A 20,041-nucleotide genomic window follows, 5' to 3' on the forward strand; every position below is an offset into this window, starting at 1 on the left:
GGAAGTGAGAGGCCTGTTCATTGCAGAGCTAGGAATAAGCAGAGCAAAAGAAATGAGACTGCCCCAAGTAGAAGAGGAAGTACTGGATTTGGCAAGGGACTGGCAGCCCTGCAGGGAATAAGGATATCGTTGTAGTAATGGAGTTGCCCTCTGTGTTGGGACTAATGATACACTGGGTTCTTGCTAAAAAATGTGACCTGAGATAATGGAGAAGCAGAGGTTTGGGGAACCCACTGGAATTTTAGTCCCAGGAAAAGGAAATCAAAGGTGTGACAAAACAGTGAAGATCAGTATGTGTATTAAACTTGCTGTCAGGAGTCCACTGGGATATTTTCCCATTGGAGGTATTCATGGAGTCTCCTTGGTGATACTATGTCCTGGCAGTAGTGTTAGCACAAAGAGCTTTAACTGAAACAGAGAGAAAAGGGGAAGTAATTTGTGCAGCCTCTACTTCTGGAGAAAGGAACAGATCTGGGGAGTAGTAATACAGTACTGGATAGACGAGTATGAGAAAGCAGAAGGGTGGACATGAAGCACTAGGTGTCAATGACACCAGCTGTCAGGTAGTACAGTTAGCAAGTAAATTGCATGTCTTAAGGAGCTTTCTTCTGACTTAGATTTTTGAAAACAGACAGAAGAAACCTAGACAACAAAATGGAGGACCTGAAGTACTGGTGTGGACCCTGGAGCCAAGGCATTCTGATGGGAATGCAGCAGAATAGCCATAGTCAGAGAAACACGGGTACTGGAGGATGTTAACCATTTCTTAAACTGCAAATTTCTTTACTGGTTAGCGTACTAAACCAGAAGGATAAAGAGGCTTCAAAAAAGTGAGTTGTGAATGTGTAACGTAGCAATGGCCACGAGTGCTTCCATGAGTGCTTAACACTTTTCTGCCTCGGTCTCTAAAGCTTTGTGCAATTCCAAGCTTACGTTCTGAGCTGATTCCTTCCTACATATTGCTGCATGCCCTCCCTTTGCTCCCAAGCCTCCTCCCAAGGCTTTCACACCTTACCCTTCATTTCTATTATCCTTTCCTGCTTAATTTCTGCAATGCCACATAGCTTTCCAATCAAGCGTCTGCCAAGGACTTCCCTTCTTTTTCTTGCCAGCCCCGGTTTGTTTTATTAGAGAGTTAATTGCACAGCTAATGAAGTCATGATATTAAAAACTGTGTTGCTTTGTTTCTGTGTGCCTAAAAACACGTGAGAGGTCTTGGGTTGGGCACTGCATAAAGCACAAGACACAAGCTAAAACACAAGCATCCTAGGCGGTTAATATTTATTCATGGTAATTCCAACAACTGTTGCTAACGTAGACACTCATTGTATGTTCATTTGCTCATACTAAAATGATATGGTTTTTATTGAAAGCTATTTGGAGCCTGCACCTTACTCTGCTGCTGGCTTGTACTTGATGTTACAGCAAATATACCATTTACGTATTGCAGCAAATAAATAATAGGCAACGTGCGTAGACAGGTGCACCTCATACCCAGCATTTCTCATTAGACTGGCTCTCCAGTTGCCCATTCCCTCGCCCTCTTAAGCAGGCAAGACGGAGAAAACTCCTTCTTCCCAAAAAAGGCACCCCCCCCCCCCCCCCTTGCATCTCTCATTACTGCAACACCTGCCTAAAAACCTCCCAAGGACACAGCACAATTCAAAATCACAACACGCACAAAGCGAAAACCGGTGCCACGGGTCTGCTCTTCGCGTCGCCTACCAGAGGCGATTTTATTTCAGGTTTTCTCGTGCGGAACTTCCTTCTTTTGGAAGAATGACTGAAAACCAACTCCTCCGCTTTATTAAAAATAAAAAAGGAGGGCCTGGGCGGCGGCGGTAGGGCCGGGGCGGCGGCGGCGGCCTGCCGCCGCCGCCGCCGCCCCGGCCCTACCGCCGCCGCCGCCTCCCTCCTCTGACAGGCGGGGCGGGGCGGTGTCATGTGGGCCGCCACACCGGGAAGGGCCTCGCCGAGCCGGGAAGGAGGATGGCGGGCTGGGGCCGGGAGCTGTTGTCGCCCGCCGCTTTGCTCGTCGTGGCGCAGCTCGTTTGGGCGCCGGACCCGGTGAGGCTGGCGACCTGAGGGGGAAGGGTCTTCTTCTGCGGAGAAGGGGGGGGATGCGGCCGGCCCCGCCCGAGGGGTTGGCGGGGCCTCGGCGGGACGGGTGGGTGTGAGGGGAGCTGGCCGCTGCCGCTCTTCCCCACGCAGGAGGCCAAGCGTGCCTTTAAATTCACGCCGGTGAATTTTAAGGTAGCGTCTCGCTGCCCTCGCGGACTTCGTAACTTCTAAATGGCTCCTCTGGCAACCGGCGCGGCCGTGGCTGCGGTTTCGAGTCTTGGTGTTTATCGGGTGTGTTTTACAATTCCTTGCTCATTCCCGCGTTCGATTTCGTATACGTCTATAACGTAAATATTGTAATGTTGGCACCAAAGCAATGATTTTCAAAAGGAAAGTTAAGACGGTCTCGCTAAAAGTACATAAGCTTGTGAATCTGCTTAGTGTATTTGCTATAGCTTCACCCAAGGGGAGAAGTGTAGAGCAGGTGGGCTTGGCGTGTCGTTTTTTGTTTGGTTGTTTTCTGGGGTTTTTTTAAAGGAATAGGTGAAGTATGTAACTTTTGGTGGAATCGTGAAGTCGGGGTGTGGGGGGTGGTGTTATTTGGAACAGGCTGGCTTCCATCCCCTGGGCATGTAAACAGCAGTTCTTGCTTCCTGGTGTATTTTTTATTCCTGAAGCAGCGAAGCACTCTTTCATCTCTTCAGTTTCAGAATCTCCTCACCCTCTGTGAAGAGGACAGCTTTTTAAATATCTATGGATTTCAAAATATTCTTTTGCAATATATTTTTAAATATTTGGGGAACATACTACTTCCTATATTCTTTTGTGTTTTCTGTACAGCTTTTCTTAGCAAATTATATTGATCTCAGGAAAATTAGCATGGGGCTTGGGAGAGGGGAGAACTGCAGGAAGGACTTTGGAGGACTGTGGACATCTGGATGACCCATGTTCCCTTAGTTTCCACACTACACACAGAATTAGGCCCTCCTCTAGGCACCCAGTCCCATCCTCCCCCTTGCAAGAGCAGCTTCCCAATACTATAAGCCAGCTCCAGCTTAAAACACCTTCAGAATTTTAGCCAAAAGCTTCCTGGGGTGTGGAGTGGGGGAGAAAGTGCCAGCTATCAGCAAAGCCTATCATTAGAGTTTGGTTTTGCATTTGGTCACACTTGGTATGTCTTCACACTTTCACAATATCCACTGGGTGTCCAGGTTGCAGGTTGTGCTGCTGTGCAGGCAGATATCGGGCTTGGATATTTGATTTTTTCAGTTGAGATGCTGGGATGCATCATTTGCTGAAGAATGAAGGACGATTGTTGTCTTCCTACGTACAGCTGGTTGGGTTCTTCTCTTTTTGTTAACAAAGAACATGGAAGCTAAATGCCATGAATTACATCTCAGTGGTGCAGAGTGTCAGTCCCTTTAGTGTTAGGTAAGGACCTGTCAACCATACAGAACTTTTTGTCCAAACTGCTCTTTAAATTGGCTTGGTCCCCCTTTCTTCCGGGCTGCAAGACTACTTTTAACTTTCATGTTCAGAAAGGTGGACAGTGTTGGGACTGCTGCAGCACGACAGAGTGCTGCACTGGCATTGTCCCATAAGGGAAGAGGAGCAGAGAGAAAAATGTGTCACGCCACAGAGTTCATAGACCAGAAGATGCTGAATACAGCAGATTACTTTGTCTGAAAGAGATTGAATGCCATGTCCTTAAACTATGGAATTGTATTTCATAGCTTGAAGAGGTCATTTTATATTTATTTTTAAATATAAAGATGAGAAATGCTGAATATTAAGGAAGGATGCCAGAGATGGTCCACCTCAAAAATGTTTTTGAGGGTGATAAAGAAAGTGCTGGCTTTCTTTAGACTGGACAAGCTACATTCAGCCTATTTCATATTAATGAAATCAGGCTAGGTTTTAAAATATTTACTCAGCAGTCATTAAACCATGCATTAATTTTCTTTATTGCAGTGAATGATAACTATTACTTTGTGGGTTTTTTCCAGGTAGCAATTCATTTTGACAGTTTGCTAGCTATTTGGTTCCTGTTCTGCTCTACTCTTTTTTCTTACAACCAGTCATAATATGTTCTGTGCCACTTCCATTTTTCTTATTATTTCCATCTTTCCCCGTACCATGTTCTCTTGCTCCTCCACTGTGTTCTTTTTCTCTTAGTGTTTTGATCCTATGCTGCTGTGCATCCATTTTTGTATCATTACATCCATGCAAATTTGAAAGTCAGCAGTATGTTGGATAATCAAAATATGCAACCTACTATTAACAGGCAATTTGGGGAAAAAAAAAAAAAAAGAAAAGAAAGCATTTGATCATTCAAGAATAGCTGCATTCCTCCTAGGGGGTTCAATGCATGTTTGAAAAGCAAATTTATAGTGATGACCTCCTGTTTGGAGCTAGCTTCTGCTGGTGTTTTCTAATAGACCACCACTGGCTTGTCATGTTGGAAACTCAAGGCGATCCTCTAGTGCTGGAAGGCTGCTCCAGCTTTTCTCGGACAGAATTTATTGTTCCTCTTCCAGTGTCAAGCCTTTGCAGAGGGAAGGATCTCACTGACCACAACAGTAACTTAATAGCTGCTTATTTCAGTCTGGTGATGGAAAGTGCCTGGTGGTTTTTCTGTTGCTGTAAGAAAATTCTTTAGGTATCTTTTTTTCTTATTACCTTGTCAGAAAATTTTGCAGTTAGTCTTTTAGCTGGTTGCAAAAGGTAACATTTTTTTTTTTTTGTTCCTCATTAGAACATTGTGTATTAAAAAATAAATAAATAAATAAAATAAACATCATACCCCCCCCCCCCCCCCCAAAAAAAAAAAAAACAAAACCAAAAAACCCACTTCTAGTTTTCTGGTTATCTTGACAACTTTTTAAATTACGGCTTATGTGCCAGCATATAATAGTTTACCTAAAGAAACTGTTAATAATCTTGGCTTTCTTCAGATATCTCAATCAATGGTAGCAGTTTTGGAAGATATATGGGTTGTTCTGGGGATTATTGGTTTCTTTAGCTTGCTTTATACATGGACAGGTGAGAAGTCTAAAATTACTGGCATGTAAGGAGACAATGTTTTCTCTGTAGCTCTCCCTTAACTCTTCCTTTAACTGTTGCTTTCCCTACCTCTTTTGTGGCTTAGGTTGCAAAGGGCTGGCCAGTTAAAAATAACTTCAAATACGAGATTAAAATCTCAGGAGAGAGCATCAGGAGTGACATAACATTTAGCACCTGGAACATCACTTAAAATCCTCTGAAATCAGCTTGCGTGATCACCACAGTTTCCTGTGTGTATGCATGGGTTATACTGACAGATCAACTGAACTTTCATCCATTTCGGATAATTGTTTGTTACAAGCTTTATCTGTCAAGAAGCATATTTTGACAGCAGATGTTTCCTGAAGGTGCAAATCTGTGCATCTGTTGCAGTAGGATGTGTATGTAATGTCACTTTTTCTGATTGATTTTAGTATTGCAGGATGGAAAATTTCACAAGACAATTGCATTAATTCTGTTAAGTATTTGCTTGGCTTTGCATAAAGCCTCTGACTTATGTTGCCTAATTAGTCATATGATATCTTCCCGTCCCCTCCTTGTTTAGAACCTTCCTCATTTTGAAAATTAAATGGGCTTCTTATGTTTGACCTTTTGTTCCAGCTATGCAAAGGCTGTAACTGCACTGCAGTGAAATCTAGGAAGGACGTAGCTACTGGTCCTATACCTTCATCTCGCCTGTAGGAAAACCAAAATTCATCTCATGCTTTCTCTTAGCTACTGGAAACAATACAAAAAGAAGACACATGATAACACACAGAAACTAATCCCACTTTAAAGTTCCTGTTTCCAGTTGTAACAAGTTATGCCAGTGTTTAAACTCCGTGGCATTGTGTAAGACATTGTGTTTTCTAGATTAATGCATTAAAAGCAGATAATGTGATTAGCCCAAAGAAAACATGGACATTAGTTGGCTTGTTTGTCCCACATACGTAGCTGCTAGAGATCCTGTCTCAGTTTTTACTGGAGCCAGAATGCATTACAAGGACACACTAGTAAAGTAATCTAATTAGTAGAGCCAAATAAATACTGGAAGTTGAGGGTGGGGATGGGGAGAAGTGGTGGCAGGATCCTTACATATTTTTGTTTCTGTTCTCTCTCCCAAACACTTGTGCTTTGGGAGCCTTTGTATGGACTCCTGGAATAGCATGTGTACCTTTCCTGTTCCCTAGTGGGACATACTGTGCTCTTAGGAGCTTACTGATCTGCTCAGATAGCTCAGGGACCAAATCTGGTCTGCTTTCAACTGGCTTGAAGCACAAGTGCGGCTAGTAGGCATTTGCTTGTATTTCACTGGGTAAAACATGCAATTATAATTGTGGCATATATATGCATATGTTTCTATATGTATATGCATGCTTTATGTAATTGATAGGAAAACACCCTTGCATTCATTTTGAGTATGCCTAAATATAGTTCTCAAACTTTCATTTGTAACTAGCCATGCCGACAGGAATGAAGATAACTAGTTTTTAGTTATATTTCTGAAATGCGCCTCTCATCATATTTAGCGCCAGTTCAGCGACACTTCCACACTAAATAAAAAGTCATGCCGTATAGCTCATTCCTCCAGCTGAGTGATTGTCCAAAGTTCAGTTTGCTTTCTCTGCCCCAGCTATACAATGAAGCTTAACGCTAAGCGTAATTATGAATGACACTATAAAATGAGATTATGAATTGAATGAACGGAACAAACTAGTCCATACTGACATTTAAGGTTTCTGAACTTGTCTAAAGAGTATGCTTTTGAAGTGCTCCTCATTGAATCATACTGAGTAAAAATGGGTTTATATATTTATCATAAACTTGTGCTTGCCTTGTCTGAAGGTCTGTCAGACAGCACAGGGAAATTGCTGTTAGTCCCCTACTTCTTGTATTCTCCTCTGCACCCTTTCCAAAGTCCCAAGACCTTCTCTTCATTTGTTATTAAATCATCATTAATTGAATTAGCTGACTAGTCCTGAAGGTTTAATTCAAAACTAAGTCTGCTAGAATAATAAAGTGTTTTAACAAAAAGTAAAAGCTAAATAGTAATGTTTCACTGTCTTTACAGTATGGAGAAGAGTGCAGGAGTAAAACATACCCTCCTTCAGGACCAACGTAAGTAATCTGATTCAACTTGTCTAAGAAATTACAGAAAAGTAGTGATTTGCAAGTCTGAAAAGGTTGGGTTTTTTGTAACTTTTCCTGTTGCAGGCCTAGAAACTGCTAGTTACAGATGGGAAGCACCTATTTTGTCAACTGTTTGTTCAAAGCTGCCTTTAAATTTGAACTCTGTTACTTATCTTTCAGGTTCAAAGGGAATGTACCCACGTATGTCATAAATCTTGATTTACCTCCCAGCAAAAGATGGGATAACTTGATGCACGACAAAAAGACAGAGGTATGAAATGCAGAGCTTGCTTTGAAGCTCAGCAGGTATAAAACTAGCATGTGGCCTTTTATTTTTGGAAAGGAATACCTGTGCTAAAATTCTCTGAAAGGGATAATATTTCTAGCTTACTTTTTTTAATATGATTTTAGACTAGAATAATTGCTTGAGTAAAACTTTTTCTGTTCAACACTTGAGCTAGCTGCATCAAGTACAGGGGCACTTATGTTTGGGATGCAGAGGAATAAAAAATCGTGCGGCATAGAGCAGGCTTTCATTTATCAAAGCTCTTTAGTCATGAAGTAATACAGAATGAAGGGGGAGGAGTACACCAAAGGGACAGACTCAGTAAACTGAAGTGAAACTGAGGCAGCATCCCTTCCCCTCTGCACATCCCTGTTTCTCTCAAAACATTGCATGAGATGATTAAATAGCAAGGGGGAAATGAAGAACTTCCTGCCCTTTTCAGGGATGCTGGTTGCAGCACTGGTGTTTACCCAGCAGAAATAATTTTATAAATACTCAAGCCTATTTCACACTACTTAGAGCAGCTATTCTTCTGAAGGTTGCCGTAAATTCAATTCAGTAATGTTTTATTTCTCAAAAAATGCCAGGGATTTTTGCTATATCCTTGCTGACTTTGACCTTTCAGCTCTCAAAGCCAGACAAATTCTGCTTACACCGTAATATTTAAAGTCTCATTTAAGCCAGTGGGCATTGGAAGCCTCAGGTTGCACCTTAAATTCTGAAAGGTTTTCCTCTCTCATGTACTTTGGAGTTAGATCACATGGAGTGGAACTCTATTTGTGGCCATTCATGTTGCAAATGGATAGCATGTACTTTTATAAGAAATTTATTGAGTCTTCTTGGCTTCAAGAACATCACTGCTTAAGCAAAGAGCTTTTAATTGATGTTTTTAAAGACAGAAGAGTGTGGAGTATTAAAATGTGATCAAAGGAGCAGAAGATGAGGATGGCTTTTTCTCGTAATTCATTTTCTCTGGTAGAGGGACATGTTGGAGCTAGTCTAGAAAGTTACTTGAATAAAGCTTGAAGAGAGACTCTTTAATGGGGAATTGGGGCTGGTTTTCTCACCAAGAACGCTACATTCAGCACTTTCTTTAAATACATATTTTTTCAACAAAATGTTTTTTTGAAAAGTATGTGAGGAATTCTGTTAGTATTCTAGCAATTCTTATGCTCAAGATCTTCTATTCAATAACAACCCTTGTTCTTTTTAGCTGAAGACTGTGGTCCAGAATATTAAAGATATAGCAAATACCTTCTTCCCCAGCGGCAAAGTTGTTGACATAGTGGATAACAAAATAGTAAGTATTTTCAGCCTAATTATTTTATTACTGTATGCTCTGACTACCAGAATTAGAATGCTACTAAATTTGGCAATTAAGAGCTTGACAAGTGATGATTCTTCCACTTCCAGAACAAAAATACTGTTTTGAAGAGTTACTTGGAAATTTTACCTTTTGTGTGAAATTTTGCCGCTTTGCCTACTCTGAAACCATCAAACCTAAAGTGCATGTGTCTTTTCCTCCGCTTTATTTTTTCCAAGATCTTTTCAAATTTGGATTATTCATGCTAGACATACATGCTACTGACTTAGTCACTGTAGCAAAACACTGAAATTCTCTTTGCCATGTTCAACTCCTTTTAAACAGTAGAATAAAATCAGGTTTTGAAAACTGTAATAAATGTCTGATTACAGGGGCAACTTTGACCAGGCCTCATCTTCAAAAAATAATTTGGTTCTGATTAAAATAGGTTTTGGCATAGAATCAGGGCAGGGGAAAACAGTGTAGCACTAGAGACAGCATAAGGTCAAATCTGTCCCCCATATTTATTTACAGCAGCCATCAGTCATGCTGGCCACACTTCACTTGTATCCCTGTGTGCCTGAGTGGAGTTGCCATAAAGGTAACATATAGAGGTAGTCATACCACTGTGTGAAAGTTAGGGATTCCCTTAAACACTGATGTCAAGATCAGTTCCAGTTGAGCTCTTAACATATGAGAGTCCTATTTCATTCTCTTCTGTCTGTTGCTGCTAACAATAATTAAGATACTGTGCTAATAATCTCCATGGCTCACATGTCAATATTTTGATAAGTAATAGTTTTTACTTTCCCTAAGTACGTACTTGTCTTCCAACTACTCTACAAACATCCTCAGGTTCTACAGGCTGCAAAGGAATTAAATACTCAATTGAATAGTTGTGAGAAGGAGGTACCTGTCGGGGAGAGGTTTGTTTTAAGTGACAAAATAGCGTTAATTTACGCAACCAACATACAAAACCTTTCCTTTCAGGCTCGTCTGACTGCCACGCTTCCTTATCCTTTCAATGAAGAACTCCAAGGGATTGCAAATTCATCTGGGATTCCTTTGGGTAAGTTTCTAACACTTTATTAACGTAGTGGAAAACTAGGAATCCTGACTCGCTTAAAATTAGTATATGTACCAATTTGCAGTATAGTTGTAGTCATCTGTGACTTTAACAAATAAATTATTAATTAAGTAGATAAAAAAAAAATTGCATCTCACACTAAATGAAAACAGTATTTTAGAGGAGAATGGCAATAAATCACATAAGCCTTTCATCAGGCTGGGACTTCTCTGTAGAGCTGTAGCTTCTTGCTCCTGAGTTTTGGGAACTGGAGTGAGCCTCGGCTCCTGTACACCAAAATTTGGGGGAATCCTTGATTCTCATTGGTTTCCCATTCAGCTGTATGTCTTCTGTTGACATACCAAGAAGGCAAGGCTCAGTTTCATGCTGTGTTTTCTTTTCCTTGTGATCGTTGCCACATCCTCATGCCTGCCTTCTGCACCTACTGCAAAAGAATGCAATTCCAGGTGAGAAGTAGACACTGAATTCTTCCAGAATTGAGACAGAGAAGGTCCATAGACCTGCTTCCACTGCTTTGCTCATACAGGAGCAGTACACTTGGTGCTAGTCAGCAGCTCTTATATGGGAATAGTGGTACATATAGCAGCTTTCTTCTTTACTGTGAATTTCACAGCTTGTTTTGAAGTTTCCAGAGGAGGAATTAGCAATGACTGTCAGCTTTCTGTATGGAAAGGCAGAAGGCCAAGGGATTCTGATCCTTCTATTTGCCTTTCAGGAAGCTCTTGATTTTGCTGAACCAGTCATTTCAAAGGTCAAATGAGATTTAAACAGAAATTCTTAAGAGAAGTATTATAGAAGCTGAACTTTGCAATATGCTTTTTTCAAACCATATTTTTCTGTTCATGGAAGAAGTTTCAAACTATTGAACTTTGTTTCTTTTGTTCTAGGGGAAATTGTTATTTTTAACATCTTCTATGAAATTTTTACTGTATGTACATCCATAGTGGCAGAAGATAAAACAGGTAATACAACCCAGAACAGTTTTCTCTTATGTAGGAGAGGGTCCACCTCAATTGCACAAACATAGTCCTTCTGAACTGCAGGCAAGAAGGTCTAGTAGGAGGGACCAAAAGCAATGATAATAAAAAGGTATTCCTTGAGAAGGGAATAAGAGATCACAGGTGTCTTAAGGAAAAAAAAGGAAAAACTACTTTCAAAGATGGTTTGGTTTTGATTTTGTTTTGGGGGTTTTTGTGGGGTTTTTGTTGTTTTGTTTTGGTTTTTTTAATAGGTGCCATTTGTTTTTCTAGGGGAAAGAAACGCAAGCCAGACGTGATATTTTCTCAGTGCCATGAGGGATTCTAGTGCAATCCATTTTGCATCTAGTTTCTAGCTATCACATATGTATGGTGCTAGAAAAAATGGATAGTCTGCTTTAAGAAAAGAGACTCTCTCATTCTCTTACTCAGTTCTGCAGCCCTTGTCTGCACCTGTTCCAGCTTAGGAAGTTTCTGAGGGATTCTCAGAGGGCTTACAAATGTCTCACTTTTGGAGAAAGCTCAGGTATTACCATTACATTAAGACAATGTGGAAAGCATCCGAGGTTGAGATGAACAGCAGTTTACAAGATTACTTGATTGCAATTATGGCGAAACACTTCTCTGATCCAAAAACCCCCACCATTTTTCTGTGCTTATGAAAAGGGCAACTAGACAATGGTATTTTCCCTGCTTGCTTTCCCAGGTATTTTTCCTGCTTATTCATTTCCTGGTTTTCTAAGCTGAAATTTATGTCTCTTTCTTCAGAAAAAAATATTTATTTATTTATTGATTGATTGATTGTTATGTAGGGAAGCTGTACCATGCCAGAAACTTGGATTTTGGACTCTTTCTTGGGTAAGTACTTAAACTTGTGTTGTTTGGTGGTTTTTTTTAAACCCAAAGAAAAAGCTAGCTAAACTTGGAATTACTATGTGCATTCTTTGAGTCTAAATGATGAATCAGGTATTGCTAAGACTGTGACAAGTAATTCTGCATTGCATGTTGTAGAAAAAAGGCTAAAACAAATAAAAGGATTGTTCTGCTGATCTTATGTCAAACTACTCCAAGCATGTTGGGAATTACTTTGAGAAACAGTTGTGTTCAGTGTTACTTAGCATTTTCTCAGCTCCAGTTAAAACTGTCTTGATCCAAAGAACAGTTCATGTGACCTTATCTCTGAGGCACAGTATATCTTGTTCTTTACGTGATGGGACAGAAGCATCAATTTTGGTGTATGCAGTGAAATGTGGATTGGATTGGGGCTTGTTTTTGTGATTGGTTTTTTTTCCAAATTATCCCCCTAGTTACTGTACTGTGCTCTACTGGCACTTCCCATCATTCATCATTTCTACTTAGAAGCCAGTGATTTGTATTCCACTTATCTAACATTATCATTCATTTGGATACAAACTGTGTAGTTTGTTGCCCAGCACTGGATTCTCTTTTAGTTCTCATTTCATACCTCATGATCAGGTAGTTCAGTGTTTGCTTTTATTATCCCAGTATATTTTGTAATGTCACTCTTCCAGATGACTCTCAATGCCCCGATGGAATTTAAATGTCCATTTTCATTAAAATTCTTACCTGCCTATCAAAAAATCAACTGTGACTCCACCTGTCCCTTGGTTGGCTTGTGTTGAACTTCTCCCACTTGTCAGAAATACTGGGAACATGCTCCCTGAAAAGTAAGGCAATTTTGAAAGCTGTTCCTGGAATCTGGATCATTTCCAGAGAATTTAATGGTCTGCTAAGTGTTCTTTAGCACCCTCTTGCCTACAAACTGTGCTGGCTTATTTTACAAACTAGATTTGGGACTTTGTGCATAGCACATCCAGTAGTATGTGGTTTGTTTTCTCCCTTTGAAAAGTAAGAACTTGAGGGAACTGGCTCATTCTGCTGCAGAACAAGCTACATGTGCTTTCAGGACACGGTAGGTTCGGTGTCACAGGCAGTATCCGTAGAGGCCTCCCTTTGCCAGCAGGAATAGAACAAAGTTATGTGTGTTCAAAACCTACCAGCTGTAATGGTGGTGCTGTTTAATACTGAATAGTGTATATGCTCTTGGTTTGAACAAAACAGTTCTTTTTACTGACTGCCTATCCATTTAGAGTTCCTTGTTGTCTCCTGCTGGTGCAGCTGAGGTAACTACTGAGCAGTGGTGATGGCTGACACGAGTAAGATCAGAGGATAGGCATCACACACAGGAAATCTGTGTGCTGTGAAGTGAAGTTTTAAAAGCTACTGAGGGGGGGAAGTTTCAAATTCTGTACTGTCTTTTGCAGGTGGGATGTTAAAAATAATTCCTGGACTTTAACTCGGGAACTGAAGCCTTTAGTGGTAAACTTGGACTTCCAGAGAAACAACAAAACAGTATTCAAGTCTACAAATTTTGCTGGATACATAGGCATGGTGTCTGGAGTCAAACCAGTAAGCATGGGAGGGGGGCTTGTCAATTTGTTAATAATGCTTCATACTTTCTTTTTTTCTGCTTTCATCCTCTGCCTTGGGATGTTTTTTAATAAATGATCTCTTAATTGTTCTGGTACACAGTATAGCTATTTGAATAAAGGTAAAAAAAACAATGCTGCACTCTTCCTTATAAAAGGAGAGTGCCTAAATGAATTATTTATATTTGGACAATTCTTAAAAACAATGTTCAGTTCTGAATACGAACAGGAGTGAATACAAAGTGCTCAAGTGGTTGGAGTTTCTTTCTAGCAAATAGATACTGCTGTGATCCCAGAGGTGAAATGGCATACTTGTGCTGTTTTAATTCTTTGTCCAATCCTTCCTGGAAAAGGAGTCCTATGTTGCAAGATTTTTTTATTTTTTTTTTAATAGACACCTGAAGTCTAGGTTTTATCTACATCTTAAAAAACAGCAGTACAGAACCATACCAGGGTCTCCATCTTACCACAACTCCTCCTTTTTTACACACTCTGCCTTTATCCTCTATGATAGGTGGTCCTTCTCATAGTAGGCTATTTCTGGCATAAATCCCTGCATTGTACCAATTTATTTTTGTCTTCTGGTCAAATAAATTGGGAAGAGTCCATTCTGGAAATGATCCAGTTTAGCTCAATTCCACTTTCCTCTGAAAGAAACACTAGTTGGAGAAGACTGGGACTTGAGTCTGAATTGTGTGTTGCAAGTAGCACGGATTGAATTGTGTACAGCTGCATGCTCATGTGAACAGCAATACCATATCAGGGTGTACTTAGCACTGGGACTTAAAAATTTGCCTTTAAACTAGAATAGTATTCAGAGGTCTGAGAAGAAAGTTACACACAGCAGGGGAAGGAAAACTGGTAATTCAGTGATGCAACAGGGACCAAGGAAAAATGGCCATAGGCTTGACTTGCTTAGCATAAAAGCATGGTTTGTTGGATTGCTATGCCAGGTCAGAAAACTATGAATTATCATTTCTACTTATTCAAGCAGTGATAAATTAGGTTCTTCTCTGCATGGTCTTGATCTTGCAGCCCATTACTCAAAGGGAAAGAGTCTAACAAACAAGAAGCTCAATTGGCATGTGAATTGCAATGCTGCCTTTTGTTTGTTACTGGTATTAATGGGCTGGGGATGGATGAAGGTTGACTTGTTTAATGCTTTTCAGGACTTGTTCACCCTGACAATGAATGAGCGTTTCAGTCTTGATGGTGGTTATGTTGGTGAGTAATGCTCATTTCTTTCATGATTTCTGTACAAGTTTTCCAGACCTTGGGCACACCAGTTACCTTAATAAATGGGCACACAAATGGTGAAGAGATTCCGGATGAGTAAGATAAAACACAGTTCATTTTAAAGGCTACGAAAGTTAGAATAGCATGAGTGAACCTTCTGAAAACATTGTAACCAGCAATATTTTGCAGGAATCTTCGAATGGTTTCTTGGTAGAAGAGATGGTATGTGGATGGGCTTTCTTACGAGAACAGTATTAGAGAATGCTACAAGGTATTCCCCGTCCCCCCCTCTAAATATTCTACTGCTTTAATCTGCTTTGCTTTCAGGTGGCATGAGTACTATAGCTAATGATACAGGTATCTTCCTAGAAACCTTAACATTAGTTCTGGTTTTGCTGGTACTCTGGTGTGGGAGAGGCATCATACATGGTCCCTTAGAACTCCTCAAATTGTTTTCTCAGATTTTTTTTTTTTTTTTTTCCTAATGAACCTTTTGGTATCTGAATGTGTAACAGCATTCTGCATCAAAACACATCCAACAGGCAGTAGCATATTACAGGAAGTAAACAGAAACAAAGCTTTCATGCAGTAAATGAATTAGGTGGAATATGACATAGCATGTCATCATTTTAATCCTGAAAAAGTGCCAAGAGCAACTCTCAACAACCATACTTTAAGTACAAAGTGAGTGGAAGAGCTTTGCTTAAATGTGTTCCTTCATTGTGATAGAATCTCCTCATATGTGCATGAAAGGGGAAGAAAAGTGTGACTACCCAAACTTCTCCTGGGTTTGTGAAATTCGTTCTTCAGTACTTGAACCATTTATAGCATTTAATAGTCCAACGCTACTTTGTTATCTGCAGTTACCAGGATGCAAAAGACAAACTGGCAAAAACAAGACTGCTGGCTCCAGCTTACTTTATACTGGGTGGAAAAAATTCTGGAGAAGGATGTGTGATAACTCGTTCCAGGACAGCTAGTCTGGATATCTGGGAGTGAGTATGCTTGACCTGACCCTTCCAGAAGAGGACAGGTTCCATCAATAATTGTGTCCTATGTTTCTTGTGACTCCTGTTGTGCAAGAACTCGCTTCTTTAGCATCATTGAAAAATACCACAGCAAGCCTAAAAAAAATCCAGCTGTGTACAATATATACTATATATGTACTTAACTACATACTTCGAGAAGAAAAACACAAACATATACCTCTTTTCCAGCCTTGATATCAAGAAAGGCACATGGTACGTGTTAGAAACAAACTACGATCGCTGGAAGCCTCCGCTAATCTTGGATAATCGTAGAACACCTGCAATGAAATGCCTGAACCAGACAATGCAAGAGGTAGACATCCTCTGTACACCTTATCTTGCTGTTGGGAAACTCCAAAACTGATCTGACGCAGCCAGGAGGATTCAGGGCATTTGCAAGCACAGCTGTAATGACAGAAGTGGCTAACGGTTTTGTGACTATTTGTCTGTGCTGCTGGGTAATAAGGTACCAGCTGGCTCTTTACACAAATGGTTTTTAGTTTTAGGCTTTCTCTTCATCTAGGTAGGTTTCCTGCAGACATTTTCTGTGGCTGCATATGCAGGGGGATAATCTGGAGATACTTTGAGAGAGATTTTCAGTGTTTCCTGTGCTGTTTTGTCACCAGTGAAATTCAAACGCTTGCTGTGTCAAACACGCTCAAGTGTCCTATGCTGTACTGAGATCTGGTCTTCTCAAGATTTTGCAACCCATATTCTTCTGATCTCAAGATGTATGGGTATCATGTACTCTTAAAGCTTTATCTTATTATCTGAGCAGTAAAAAAGTTACAGTTCTCAGCACTTACACTAACAGGTTAATGTTCATTAACATCAATGTCTTTATTTTCTTTCAGAACATCTCCTTACCAACAATTTATGATGTTCTCTCCACAAAGCCTGTCCTCAATAAGGTAATGCTTCTATTTTTGCAGAAAGTTTAGGGTGGGGGGCAGACCACTAACTACTATACATCTAAGGAGGAGGTCACAGTGGGTTTTTTTAGGTGAAAACATGCACATAAAACCGAAATAAAGTCCACATGACTTCATAAAAGCAAAATGTAATTGCTGGAATAGCTGTCTTCCAAAGGCCCTACAGCTTTAAAACTCTGAGTAGCCTGAGCCCTTTCCTTGTAGCTGGCTCTGGTTTGAGGCATCTTAAGGACCCTCCTAACCTGAATTAACCTGTGATACATGCCTTTATAAGCAACATGAAACAAGTTAATATACCTCATGGTTTAGGCATACTACAGGCACATTGTTCTTGCAACAAAAGATGTTTTAGTCTGAACTTGAGGTTTTTGGTGTTTAGGAAGAAAAAAAGACTAAAGGGCTGAGAAGAGTTTTTGAATTATAAAGTTCAGTTACTATATTAAGTGGAGGCAGCATTCTTGGCTGAAGACACAACTATTCATACTTGCATGTTGCTGACTAAATAAGATAAATCCTCATTTTAGTTGAAATGTTCAGCTAGTATCAGAGAAAGTTTTTCACTAATTGCTGTAATGAGGCTTTTTTTTTTTCCCCTTCTTCCTTCTTCTTTCTCCCACCTGCCTGTTAGCTGACTGTGTGCACAACGCTGATGGAGGTATATAACGGTCATACAGAGACTTACCTGCGGGAATGCCCAGATCCCTGTAGTCCTTGGTAGTCCTGTACCTTTCCAATGTTGGAAGCTGCTTGTCTGAATTGGAGGTCCTCCAAGAAGAAATACTTCTGGAAAAAGATTCCTCAGTCTAACTCCTTTCTTCAGAAATCTAATGGCTATATAGAAATGTCAATGAGCTTCTAACAGTGGAGGACCCTATCTCATAGCAGACTTTCTTGCTTTCTGATCAGCAGTTCTGCTGACGAGAAATGTATACTAATGAATGTCTGGTTTGATTTCAGCCATTTCTGCCAAACGAGTTCAGCGGTTAGCTCTAGATCTCCTCAGCCTTGACAGTATTCTTGGTTTGGTTTGTTGTTGGTTCGTGGGTTTGTTATTTCTTGTTTGGTTGGGTGTTTTTTTAGATGAAAATACTTCTAAAACACACATAAGTTAAAATGGCACCTGTCAAGCATGAAAAAGAATTGGGTATAAGAAGGCCACCTGGGACAGTACAGTTCTGTTATCCTTTCTTAAGCACTTAAGATGAATTGCTAGTGTTCTGGTCCAATATGAGGTTATGTCTAAGATGCCCTGTTATAAAATAATTTACCAAGTATCATATCTAGTCACAGAAACAAGGTCTTGGGGAAATATCTAAAATGAGATCTGAGCCAAAAAATGTATTTTCACTGATTTATAGATCTTTTGCTGAAGCTCGCTCTTGGCCTGTTAACAAATTTTTTTTAACACAGATTTTTCTGTTGTCTCAAAAAAATACTAATACAATAAATATTCTTGAGAACTACTTTCTTTGACCAAAGTACACATGCACTGATTTCATACCTCAGTGGAAGTCACCATGCATGTTACATATCACATGGCAGAAAGGGCATTCACTTCCAAATAGACTGATTTTAACAGTGACTGAAAAACTGATTTATTTCTTAAACTGACAGTTAAAGCTATTACCAGAGTGGGAAGTAGTCAGCTGCTAGTAGTGGCTGGGTTGTTTGGAGGGATTTTGTTTAGCTGGTTTGGTTTTGGAAAGTGGGGGAGGGAAGCCAGGTCAGACTACACCATTGGCTGGAATTAAAATTCAGAAAGTAAAGGTCCTTTAGAAATAGGAAGAAGTACAGGCACCCTATATCCTAGGAAGCAGATAATATAGAAGGCACTAGTTGTATCTATGTCACTGGCTGCATTGCTGGGACTAGTTTCCAGTGCCAACTCTTGTGTTTTATAACACGCAAAGAGAAGACACTGGAGAGTAAGCTTAGGGGCTGATATATATGGCGGTTCACTTGTCTTTCTTTTCTTAACCGCCCAAGGAAAGAGGTCGTATTAATATTCCCATTGAGCCATGAATTTAAAGTTGCCACTGGTGTAAGGGGCGTTTTCTGTCCCTTTGGTGTCTGCAGAGATGGTATTGCATAAGGCATTCCAACTAAAACCTGCAAGTTCGTGACATCCAGTCACAATGGGATTCTTGATAGGCAGGACATGCAGAACAGTATTACTGTAGTACAGAAGTTCAGAACAGAGGATACTACAGTTTTCTGTTCCAAACGGTAAAGGCTACTATAAGATTTTTTTTTTTTTTAATAATTGCAAATTTAACACTAAGAAGCTTAAAGAAGGGGAAACAAGTTATTGCCCGTGAATCTGAAATGCAAAGTCAACTTTCATCCAAGTATGACTTGCCAAGTTTTATTTAGTATTGCTTCCTTTTCTGAAAGAAATATTAAAATTTCTCCAAGGCTTTCAGTACAGTTTCCCACAGCCTCCTACTAGAGAAACTGATGGGTTATGGATTAGACAAGTGGTCTGTGTGGTGGGTGGGGAACTGGCTGACACGCCGCACCCAGAGGGTGCTGGTAAATAGCTCCTTTTCAAACTGGCAACCTGTCACAAGCTGGGTTGCCCAGGGACTGATATTGGGCCCAGCGCTGTTTAATATCTTCATAAGGGATCTGGATGATGGGATCAAGTGTATGCTGATGAAGTTTGCGAATGATACCAAACTGAATGGGGAAGTGGACACTCAGAAGGGAGAGCCACCCCACAGGAAGACCTGGGTAGGCTGAAAGAGTGGGCTGACAAGAACCTTATGAAGTTCAACAAAGACAAGCGTAAGGTCTTGCACCTGGGAAAACATAATCCAGGAGTGCAGCACAGGCTGGCATCTACCTGGCTGGGGACCAGCTCCGTGGAAAGGGACCTGGGGGTCCTGGTGAACAACAAGCTCCATATGAGTGAACAGTGTGCTGCTGCAGCCATGAAACCCAACAGGATGCAGGTTGCAGCAACAAGGGCAACACCAGCAGAGAGAAAGGAGTCATTAGCCCACTCTACTCAGCGCTGGTCAGGCCACATCTGGAATACTGTGTTCAGTTTTGGTCCCTGCTACACAAGAAAGATGTGGACAGGCTGGAGAGGGTCCAGAGAAGGGCCACAAAGATGATGAAAGGCCTGGGAAGCCTGCCGTATGAGGAAAGGCTGAGAGAACTGGGCTTGTTCAACCTTGAGAAAAGAAGGCTTAGGGGAGACTTTATCACCAAATTCCAATATTTAAAGGGTGGCTACAAAGAAGATGGAGACTCCCTTTTTACAAGGAGTCACACAGAAAAGATGAGGGGTAATGGGTACAAGTAACTCCTGGGGAGATTCTGTTTGGACACGAGAAAATTTATCGCAACAAGAACCACTAGCCATTGGCATAGTCTCCCCAGGGAAGTGGTGGATTCCCCAACATAGGACACTTTTAAGATTCAGCTGGACAGGGTGCTGGGCCACCTTGTCTAGACAGTGCTTTTGCCAAGAAAGGTTGGAACAGATGATCTTTGACATCCCT

At 40.6% G+C, this 20,041-nt stretch overlaps 1 protein-coding gene across 1 annotated transcript; it reads left to right on the forward strand.

Moving 5' to 3' along the window:
- Nucleotides 1-1,915: 1,915 nt before the first annotated feature.
- On the forward strand, nt 1,916-17,996 carry ASAH1 (N-acylsphingosine amidohydrolase 1). Its single transcript, XM_049797783.1, has 14 exons — nt 1,916-2,067; nt 7,175-7,221; nt 7,414-7,504; nt 8,733-8,819; nt 9,813-9,891; nt 10,797-10,871; nt 11,699-11,744; nt 13,172-13,316; nt 14,506-14,560; nt 14,762-14,843; nt 15,436-15,567; nt 15,790-15,913; nt 16,455-16,511; nt 17,161-17,996. The coding sequence occupies exons 1-14, from the start codon at nt 1,990-1,992 to the stop codon at nt 17,248-17,250; spliced, it is 1,188 nt and encodes a 395-aa protein (XP_049653740.1). The 5' UTR covers nt 1,916-1,989; the 3' UTR covers nt 17,251-17,996.
- The last annotated feature ends 2,045 nt before the right edge of the window (nt 17,997-20,041 follow it).

The sequence above is a fragment of the Accipiter gentilis genome, chromosome 3 (genome assembly GCF_929443795.1).
Source record: "Accipiter gentilis chromosome 3, bAccGen1.1, whole genome shotgun sequence".
Classification (NCBI taxonomy): Eukaryota; Metazoa; Chordata; class Aves; order Accipitriformes; family Accipitridae; genus Astur; species Astur gentilis.